Source organism: Cetorhinus maximus, chromosome 18, assembly GCF_964194155.1.
Source record: "Cetorhinus maximus chromosome 18, sCetMax3.hap1.1, whole genome shotgun sequence".
NCBI classification, from domain to species: domain Eukaryota; kingdom Metazoa; phylum Chordata; class Chondrichthyes; order Lamniformes; family Cetorhinidae; genus Cetorhinus; species Cetorhinus maximus.
Window position 1 is genome coordinate 63977551 of NC_135896.1, and position 11100 is coordinate 63988650.

The 11100-nt window shown below is 41.9% G+C and overlaps 2 protein-coding genes across 2 annotated transcripts; one reads left to right on the forward strand and one right to left on the reverse strand.

Annotated features, from left to right (window-relative positions):
* The first annotated feature begins 2708 nt into the window (after nucleotides 1-2708).
* On the forward strand, nucleotides 2709-6348 carry sstr1a (somatostatin receptor 1a). Its single transcript, XM_078562803.1, has one exon. The coding sequence runs from the start codon at nucleotides 4898-4900 to the stop codon at nucleotides 6002-6004; it is 1107 nt and encodes a 368-aa protein (XP_078418929.1). The 5' UTR covers nucleotides 2709-4897; the 3' UTR covers nucleotides 6005-6348.
* A 337-nt stretch (nucleotides 6349-6685) lies between these two features.
* On the reverse strand, nucleotides 6686-10435 carry LOC144693206 (complement component C1q receptor-like). The gene has a single exon (XM_078562778.1). The coding sequence runs from the start codon at nucleotides 9780-9782 to the stop codon at nucleotides 8370-8372; it is 1413 nt and encodes a 470-aa protein (XP_078418904.1). The 5' UTR covers nucleotides 9783-10435; the 3' UTR covers nucleotides 6686-8369.
* Between the last annotated feature and the right edge of the window lie 665 nt (nucleotides 10436-11100).

Sequence of the window (11100 nt, forward strand, 5' to 3'; positions counted from 1 at the left end):
CTTTTGAAATGCACTAATTCTTACAATATGAAAATTTACTTTCCATAATATTATGTAATATCAACTCAGGAGTACATATATTTGGATTATTATTACCTCCGACACTGAAGATGGGTGAAGGTAATGTTTTCACCTGTTTGTTAGTCTGTTTGTCTGTAAACAATTTATCTCAAAAACTCAGAAAACCATCAGGGTATGGCCAAAGGAAGAACTGATTAATTTTTGACAAAGATGCAGATCTGGATCTGGTTACTGGATTTTTTTAAAGGATCTGTTAATATTGGGAGATAGATAGGGCGAATTGACTTTTTTGAAAGAGGCCTGTGGGTTGTTTTATTTGGGATGTTGTTGATTGTTTTAGAATCTTACAGATCGCCTCAGCTGCGATGGTGGAAAAAGGTGTGAGATAATCACGCGTGTAAACAACGACCAGGGCAACTGTGCTGGCGGTGGATAGACTGTTAGTCTCCATGTCATAGGTGGATGTTAGGGATGGCAGACTTTGTAAATGATTATGCATTAAACTATTTAATTCCAAAATAGAATGGAGTTGGAGGCCTAAAGGATGGCTAATTATAATTTCCACCTGGACACAAGGCCCATGTGATTCACATTGCCATGGAAATGGGCTTTGAAAAGGGAAGAGTCCATAGCAAACCATTTTAGTATCTGTTTACAGGGTTTTCTTAAGATATCCCTGAATCTCATGGGCAGTCTACAAGAATCTGAGAGAGAGAGAGCAGAGATTTGGAGGCAAACAGTCCCTATTGTTCACCATGCAAAATGTGGGTGTGAGCTCATGCTTAGATTGAAGGCACCAAGTACTTGAGGATTTAAAAGGGATAGAAAATTCACCTGGCTTTAACTAGAGAGAGTAATCTCCAGGGCACCCTCATTGTGAAATTCAGTTCAGGAATTGGACGTTACCTGGCTGGAAAAAAAAGAAAAAAAATGCAAGCCAGCAGGAGCTGAGAATAGCTTTGAACTGGTTCCCAGAGAATGAAGAGACAGAGAGACAGTATAACTGTGATGGGGGATTTTTGGATGTTTTAAAAGTTAAATGTTTTTTTCTGGGGTTTAGAGTATAAGTTGCCTTTTGAATAGTGTTTAGATAATGTTGCTTTTAGGTTTTTTTATTACAGTAAAAGTCTTACAATTGAAATCTTGTTATTTGATCTTTCCAGTCTGTCACTGGAACTCAAATATCTTTTTAAAAGTTATTGGTCTCTATGGGGATCGTAACAAAAGGTAAATGAAACAGGAGTTAGGCTCTTTGACAATGAGAATATAGAACCCAATGTCTGTTTGAGATTCCCTTTGTGAAATTGGGCTATCTGAATGCACTGGATTTGCTGTATTCAGGAAACCTGTTAGGGTCCAATGAAGGCCACCACCAGAAATGCACATTTTGCAAAAAAGATTACCTGAATGTGGAACAGGAGTGCTCCACGTGCAGTATGGCAATGCCGGACAGTTGCTGGTCCCTCCTGATTGCCTTCATCCCCTTCCTGTTCACTCAGACCTCCCAACTTTGTCACCTGCTTTGCTCCTATTCACTTCCCCCCTCCATCCCAGGACATATCTTAAGGCTGACAATGCAGCCACCCAAAACTTAAAGTGTCTTCATTGTCAAGCCGCTTTGCGTCCCATATAAATGAGGCCTGAGGCGCAATATCAGGTGGCCCTCAAGCCTAAACATTTCAGCACTGGAAGTGTTCCCTGGTCCAAGCTTGTGACAGCCTGCTGGGACAAGCTAATTTCTAGGCCTGTATATTCAACAATAGCCTTTGCATTTGCTGAGGGAAGAGCAGTAAAAATACCCGAGATCTTTCTAAAGGGGAGGTCTCCCTGTGAGTACTAGAAATAATTTCATATTTCAGTTTCCTTGCTGCCTGATGAAAGTTTGTGAAAACTTGGACTGGATGAACTGCTATACACTTGACCCAGCTTTTATTGGAGAAGAGCCAGAGCAAAATGAAAGCCTGAATAGAATTAATTTGTAATTATAATATGCCCCAAGCAAGTACCAATGCACATTCTGCTGCCAAATTCTGATATATTAGAGGGAGATTTGAGCCTTGAACTGTTTAAAACCTAGGCTGAAGTCCATTCATGTGAAATCAGTTGCTCCTATTTTCCAGTTATACTGGTTGAAAAGTAAGTCAATGTTGAAACTGAATTAGATCATCAAAAATAGTCATTATCTATAAATTTATAGTATATTGCTGAGAAGAGAAACATGTTGTCAAAGCTTTTCATTTTGCACTCAACAGGACAAATGCAAGAATGCCAAATTTCAAATAATCGTAATTTATAACAGGAGAAAAGGATGCTGATTGGTTGGCAAATTGACTCTGATTGGCCAAGAAATTGCCATGGAAGAGGAAACAGGATAGGCTTCCCAAGCTCCAGGATAATTCAAAAAGTGTGCAAGGCTTCAACATATTCATTTTGTTTGCAGAGAACAGGTCCCTGTGTATGAATGTATGCTGCTTCTAGCAAGTAAAATGAACCACATTGTGAGCCCAACTGATTATCTTAAGTTAGTTGTTAGTGTAGCTATTAGCTCACTCAGGATTGTTCAGCAAGTGCTGCCAATCACAGAACCACATCTAACAGCAAACGTTTTGTTTTTGGTTTTGCAGGTGCCAGTTGGTTGAGTATGGTCTGTACTCAGCTTCTACAAACAAAGGAACATGCTCATTAATTCAATCAACCAATCACAGGCCTACATACCTGACATCACAACAGCACTGAAATTCATACACAATGTGGCTGAATTGTGTGGTGGGCAGAAGGTCTTACTGGACTGATGGCAGCACCTTGTCAGTGGAAAATACCATTGGTGTAGACACTGCATAGTAGCAGCGTTACATGGCTTCCTTAACCTGTTGTTCAAAGTTTTGAGATACTTGACTTTTCAGGGTAATTTGAGGTAGACTAGATAGTTCTCAGGTCCGGGAGTGGTGGTCTTTGGCCCATTTGCAAATTTGCATTATACATATCAACAATGATCTGATCAGGATAGCCATTTGTCTCGTAGGATAACTTTGATGTGTTCTCTTTCTGGTCAAGTTTGCAAGGAGTTTAAGTGGGAGATAGCATGGCATTGGCACTTTTAATTGGCACTAATAACAAAAAATATATATCAAGATTATGACATCATTTATCAATGTAGGCAATACTTGAAATTTAAACTGAAAATTGAAAAGTAAGAATAATGATAATATACAGTATAATAAGTATAAAATATAAGCGCACTCATAATGTGGTAATTATAAAAGAGTAACATTGTTTTAGATAAAAGTAGCCAAATGCTAAATGCACCTGTATGGCATGTTTTTACTCGTTACTTTAACACAGGTTTTATTGGTCTGTTTAGTGAGTTAATGGTTCACTTGAGGCAGCAGGCTGACCAGTGTCCTATGAATGAATTGGGTTTAATCTTCTAAATACTTTAAACAATCTGAAAATTCCCAGTATTTTAATAGTTGTAGCTAATTGCAAAATCTCCAAATGTTGGTCAAAATAAAGTACCGACCTTTGAATGAGGAAAACTGATATTGGAAAAAACCAAGATATATTAATGCAAGTGAGAACCCGTGTTGGTGGAAAACAGCACATTTTCATCCGTCATTTCAGAAAGCATCTCGAGGAAAAAGGCCATTCTGGACAAATAATTATGCTCAGTAAGTCAAGTTTATTAGTTAAACTGTCAGTCGCCTGCCAAATCAAACCGTTATTGGTTCAGTGACACAGCAAAAAGGGAGAATACAATCAATAGAGGTATTACAAGCAGAGTTAAGCTTTTGAACAGGCAGTTAAATTAACCATTATATCACCCGAATAAGTGTCTTGTACTGTATTCACAAAATGGAATCCACATCAGATGTGTGCAAACAGTAGCCGCGGATAATTGCTGCTATTTGATCTGAGAAGAGTGGAGTCCCCTGGAGGTCATTGTTTCGAGTCTCATTTTCAGAAGCAGCCTGTAAAAACATTGCAAATTTCCTCGCTCAATTGGCCTGTTTACATTGAAGAGGAGCGCGCGTAATGTTGGCACCAATAAACAGAACTTGAGAAAGAATCTATGCATTCGTGCCCTGATGAACACTATGAGGGGGAAACATAAAAGACAAAGAGCCATATTCAGTAATGCCCGCCTTTAGGTGCACAAGACATTTAGACAGTCTGCATGAAATAAAACTGCATTACTATAGTGTGTTCATAATGAATTATTCTAAAAGTGCACTTTAACTTCTTTAATTGCGTGTCCGTAGATTTCTGTAATCCTGCCGCACTTGAATTAAACTTTTACACTGTATACGGATTTTTATGCACAGTGCTTAGTTACCATATATCCTGTGACAAACTGTACACGTGATTCCGAATTTGCACCAATACCTGAGGGAGTTGGAAAGATGTCCTTGGTGATTTATTATCTGTAAAAAGCTGCTAATTCCAAGAAGTGTGCTGTACATCTACTTCAGAGGAATCACAGCCATCAGCTGAATCAGGTGTAGGATCTCTGGGCTCCGAGAGGAAGGTTGTTTTTTCCGGGTCTGAATGACACGGAGACCAGCTCAAGTCGCTTCGGGCGGCTGCCTGGAGATACGTAATGTGAGTCACCAGTTTGCTGCTGCGGACGTTTGGCTGTTAAGCATTCTCTGTTTGAAAAGACAGCACTTAATTCCTCAGTAGATGATGAGAGAAGAGCCGGGTATGGCGCGATTCCTGTCTCCACACTTCTCCCCATTCGCTCACCAGTTCATGCCCTTAGGAGCCAGAATGCGCAGAAAGAAAGGGGCGAACTCCAGGAGATGCCGTTCGGATTGGCAGCGAGGTACGAGGAAGGAGTGATTTAAGAAGGAAAAGCTTTGCGTGAGATTTTCAGAAGATGTTGCCCAATGACTCTGCCAAACACCTCGCCATTCTAGATGGTGCCATGGACACTGCCAATTTTACTCGGAATGGGACTTCAAGCGGCGCCCAATGCAGTGCCATCCTTATCTCATTCATCTACTCAGTGGTGTGCTTTGTTGGATTGTGTGGGAACTCCCTGGTCATATACGTGATCCTAAGATATGCCAAAATGAAGACGGCCACTAATATATACATCTTGAACTTGGCCATCGCCGATGAGTTACTTATGCTAAGCGTGCCCTTTCTGGTGACCTCGACCTTGCTGGGTCACTGGCCTTTTGGGTCTTTGCTCTGTCGCCTTGTACTGAGCGTGGATGCCATCAACATGTTCACCAGCATCTACTGCCTCACTGTCCTCAGTGTGGACAGATACATTGCTGTGGTGCACCCCATCAAAGCTGCCAGTTACAGAAGACCCACCATAGCTAAAATGGTCAACTTAGCAGTGTGGCTCATGTCCATCATGGTTATCCTGCCCATCATTATCTTTGCAGACACAGCCACCAACTCTGATGGCTCGGTTGCGTGCAATATGCAGATGCCGAAGCCTACCAAGAAGTGGCTAGCGGGCTTCGTGGTCTACACGTTTTTAATGGGGTTTCTCATTCCCGTCGCCGCCATCTGCCTGTGCTACATCCTCATCATTGTCAAAATGAGAGTGGTGGCTCTTAAAGCAGGCTGGCAACAGCGCAAAAAGTCGGAGAGAAAGATCACCTTGATGGTCATGATGGTGGTGACGGTGTTTGTGATGTGCTGGATGCCCTTTTACATAGTTCAGCTGGTGAATGTCTTTGTGGGACAGCAAGACGCGACTGTCAGCCAGCTGGCCGTCATCTTGGGATACGCCAACAGCTGTGCCAACCCCATCCTCTACGGCTTTCTCTCGGACAACTTTAAGAGATCGTTCCAGAGAATCTTGTGCCTACGATGGATGGACAATGTTGCAGAAGAACCCATAGATTACTATGCCACAGCTCTGAAAAGCAGAGCATACAGCGTTGAAGACTTCCAACAGGACCCGCTGGAGTCGAATAGTGTGTATCGTAATGGTACCTGTACGTCAAGGACCACTACCCTCTGAGACACCACGGGGCAGCTGTACAACAACAGAACCCGACGAATCCGGAGAATATCACTACCTGTGCTGTTCTCTATTTGTGGGACAGATTTCTGCTGCCTATTCCTAATTTTGCTTCCTTTTTCTGTTGCCTCAGATTATGAAGTGTGGTCAATTGCATTTGCACATGGATGTTTATCAAGGCCTCGATTCTTCAGCTGTTTGCACCTTTTTTTTTATATGTATCGAGTTTTTTGATGAAACTTCCTTTCAGTTCTAGGTAAAATGTTGTAGTGCCTGAAGCAAGCTGGAAGCGTGTCGGATTAATGTCAGATTAATTTAAAATGTTTTGATGTACATTGATTCAGGTTTCTTTGAAAATGTAGGTACTGGGCATTTAAAATGTAGGTACTGGGCATTTAAAAACTATTTTAAGTTCAGTAGTTTCACATCGAGGGCCAGTGGCAATTCTTAAGAGTGGCCGGGTGATGAGTGTCAGTTTGTGAATTTTACTCCACAGATACTGAAAAACAGCAGAATCTAACTTCCGGACTTTAGCTTCAGTTTGGAAAAGTCAATCTAAATGGATTTCTATCTGTCGCGTTTCTCAATAAGTACTAATAGAGGGAATAATCCTTCTGGTGCACAAGAACCCGAATCTCAGCATTCATTTCACAAAGAATTAATGACCACATCTTTGGGGGATGATGTTTTTCACTCTGCTGCGTTTTAATAGAATGGGAAGTGAGTAGCAGAAGGTTGAAGCTTCGTCCCGCCGGTACAGTGTTCCTTTTCAGATGAGATATCTTTCTTTTTAAGTTGTATTATTTACGACTATGGGGAGAAGGGGGATATTTTTCAAATGTCAGATATAAATCTGTACAAGTGCCAAGCAAGGACCTACTGGAATTAACGACTCTTCTGAGTTACAATATTAAGAGCTATATGCGTTTGAATCTGAATCCACGCGTTTCTAGTTACAGTAATTATAAATATATCAATGTATTGTTTCATAGCGATGTTGGTCAGGCAAACAAAAAGAGCGGCGCACATTTCAAAACGCAAATTGGCGTTGTCAGGGCGGTTGGTTCACCACAACCTTAACAGTTTGCAGAAGTGGTAATCTGCTTTTATCGTTCGGGCTCAAACCAGTAGATGTCCCAGCCTCATCTCTTCTAACATTTGCTGGTTGAGTATTGAAAATGGCAGCACCACTGCCAGCCCCTTCAAGTTGCATTTGTTGTTTAACTGACCCACTGACATCCTTCGGACAGTTTAGCTGCTCACATCTTAATGAAAACCATTCATACATATCATCCCAGTTAACCTTTCAGGCACAGGGTTCACTATTGAATCGAATCAAAGCCAGGAGCCGCAGCAGATGCTTATGGCTTTTCATTCGCACATTGATGTGACATTAAGGAACAGGGGCCTGTATATTTGCTCCTAGGAAAAGGAAAACGCCCGAGTTGTGGGAAGCCGTGTTGAAGGAATATACGTTTGCTTTGTAAATGGCTACAATGTGCTGAGAATGTTGTCTATTGCCATATATCTATTCGTTTCTATTATTCAAAGTGACACTTCACGTAGAGGTGATCAGATCGGTGTCATTATTTGAACCAAGCGTTATCTAACTGTCCAACACATTAAAGATCAAGTCTGCGTTGTGTCGTTAGTATTTTTAAGATTAAAATAAAACTATCGGTACATATTTTAAACAAAGCCATGTGCATTTTTCGGTTTATGTTGTCTTGTATAAAATGGCACCTGTCCAAACTCGCGTTTCCTGGAAACGACATTTACTCATCCGATCAATGTCACTGTAACCACCCACTGCATATGCTTGAACTGACGCTAACTGCACTTCCGACCGAATTGCTTGGGTTGTTGTCATATTTGCATTGTTAATACACTATTTGACCACGTGACCTTTACTTCGAAGTCACTGCAATATTTTCCTTGTGCAGATTGCTAATATATATTTCTAACGTATAATTTACCGAACGCCACAAAGTAACTGGCAGCAACAAACCGGCAAGCAGAAGAGGGAGTAAAACTCCTAGCACTCTTGAACAGTAATGTAAAATACTTAAATATACAACTGAGAATAACAAAGGACGCAGTTTCAACACTGCACCTGATCTAAGTGTCCAACATTATCCATGTTTTCTTTTCAGCAAAGTACTGGCTGGAACCTAAATATCACCGATTATTTACTGTTAGAAAGCCCACTCTTCCTTATCTCAAATAAATCATATATTACCCCAGTTTTTATGGTCGGTATATTTTCCCATTATAAATCTCCTCGTGTACATTTGAATTAACACACACTATGTGGGCGCTGGTGCACCGGGACGCAGTATTAGAGTGAGCGCCTACGTGTGGTTCCTCAATGTGCTACAGACTCGCTTATTTCACCATTATCCGTGGGAGCGTTTACTTCGCCCTCACTCGCTGAAGGAGTTTCAACGTAATGATTCTCATTTGTAACATTTACTGTTTCTTCCGGGGCTTTTTCATTCACTTGATGAACAGAATCTGTGTTTTTAAACGCCACACGATGTTCACCGGGTGCAGTTTTCTGGGTGCCTTCTTTCCCCCGTCCCCTGATAATTATCACCGCAATTGCAATCAGTAGCATCAAAACTAAGACCCCGATAACGACCTGATATATTAGGAAGGGTGCGTTTGAATAAGCTTCCTGCTTTCCTTGTTCTGAACCCCTGAAAGTTGGAGAAAATGTAGTTGTTGAACTTTCAGCAGGTTGAAGGGAATGTGTTGCTGGAGCTTCTGTGGCTGGTGTAGACACCAGGAAAGTGGTGTTGGCAGCAATAATCTCAGTGCCTTTGAGACGGGTCCTGGGCGACTCACTGAAGCCACTTTCCAAATCTCCCTCGGGAATGCATTTGCTTTGCTGATGGTCCACTAAGTAACCTTTGTCACAATAGCAGAAGTAGTCTTCGGCGACCTTAAAACAGCCATTTTGACAAGGGCCGTCGTTCGTTTTATTCCAACAGCTGCTGCACAAAGTTTCAAGGTTTTTCGAAGATGACCACTTGATCCGCCCATTCTGAAGCTCACACCTCAAAGCGATAGACTTACCATTGGTGCAACTAATGATAGCTACTGAACCTGGGGGTACACCAGGGAAGGACGGGCTTTCACCCACGTGGGCTTTTTGATAAGCCACCTCTCCAGTATTAGTAGTTAAGGTATCACACATTTCGTACTTGCAAATAAAACCATCATTTTCTTTGACACATGGGGAGGTTGTCCATTTAAATCGGATTTGGTTTGTGAAGTTCACCCGAAGTTGCACACATCTCTCGTGTGTACAGGTTTGCAGAGGTTCCTGAACCCAGGAACTGTAAGTGGAATGGTCATTCCCGCTAACCCAGGAGAAGCCACGTAACTCTTTTTCACGGATATAACACTGCTTGACCTTTCTGTGGAGCCCTATCCACAGGTGATACAGTTGTGGGGTGCCTTTCATATTCTTTGCCAGAAGCTGCCGAATGTTCTCTGCTTCGTCCTTACTTTCCATGCTGGTCAGAACTCCCTTCTTGTCCTCGCACAGTTTCTTTGCTCGTGAAAAGGAGCCTTCATCCCAGTGCAAACTATAACACATCCCAGCATTGCAAAACTCCTGTGCTGTTGCGTGGGCCCCAACCCCAGGGTTTTGCAAATTATTTTGTAACCAAAGTAAAATGAACACTAAAAGAAACATTTTTGGCTTTTCCGAGATTATTTGCGCCGTTTTCTCAGACCGAGAGGCTCCGAAGTAAGTTAGCTTTATCCACATTTGACTCCTACTTCCCGATTGTAAAGGAACACACTCCAAATACGCCCCAGCGACAGGGGAAGTCTGATAATTATATTTATGGCTTGTGTATCCTGTGGCGTGTTAGTAGGGAAGCAGGAACTCAACACTTGAAAGAGACATTGACTTCTGCAGAAAGTGTTTACAAATTTGAAGGGGTTTAAAGCAATCTAGGACATTGCAGAGTCTCAGGACAAATGGTTTAAACAGGCATACAGCATAATATGATAGCTATTTTATAATGTGAAGGAACAAATGATCTAGGCTCCGAAAAGCACAAATAGAATCAGAGAGGACACAGTTTATAGAGTCATATAAATACGAGGAGAATTATTCACTCGCCTTGAGGTCGCGTATAAATCAGAATCGGGGCCCTCTATCTTACACAATTCTGTGACAAACCAACCACGTTATATCTGCTGACCCAGGATGACTGACAATTGCTGACAAAGAAACAATCTAAGTAGATGTGTTTTAAGAGGAGATATACATTTGATATAAACCTCTTAGTTAAACAAAGCGTTAGGTAGACTGGATTGATGATGCTCTTTAGTATTAATATTCTACGATCGAATGGAGAGCATGTGAATTGCTTCTATCACTCATGTATGTTGTCAAATAAAATCCATCAAGTTGATCCGACTCCTGAGTTTCAATCCTTTATTCAGAGTGCGCATCACTCTGACAGTACCGCCGCCTGCCATTAGCCATATTCCGTAGGCATCTCTCTTTATTTCACAGAGAGACAAATGGTGATACCTTGAGGCGCACCACTCTGCATCAAGCACGGCTGACCAGGAGAGTTTCCCGCTCTTACTGCCTGCCATGGACCTGCTGGTAGGATTAGCAGCCTGCGGAGAGAAAGACAGTTCGGATCAAGGATCTTTCTTCAGGACTGAAGGAAGATAGGAATATAATAGGATTTGAACAAGTTGAAAGGAGGAGCAGGAAATATGCTGCACATAAATATGGACATCGTTGTGAACGTGTGAGAGAGGCTAAAGGGTCCAAGACACACATCAACTGTCAAGATGCAGATAGTTAAGGGGGAAGTCTGTGCTGCAGCCAGACCATAGATTACACGTAATTTGGCCCGATAAACTTTTTTTAAAAATCATCTTTACTAATGGCCTCTTCACAGGTAACACGGCAATCATTTGTACAGTCACTTCTTCCCAGGCAACCCAAATGTTGGGAGCCTTTCTTTGCAGTAGCTCTAGAGCATTCTCAGTCAAGGAAGGGGGCGGGCTGGTGGGGTTGTTCTCTTCTCCTTCCTTGGCTCTGGCAGTACTCTCAGTCA

Bases quoted from the DNA above. Each gene is read 5' to 3' on its own strand.
- LOC144693206 (XM_078562778.1), bottom strand. From the start codon at position 9,782: ATGTGGATAAAGCTAACTTACTTCGGAGCCTCTCGGTCTGAGAAAACG.
- sstr1a (XM_078562803.1), top strand. From the start codon at position 4,898: ATGTTGCCCAATGACTCTGCCAAACACCTCGCCATTCTAGATGGTGCC.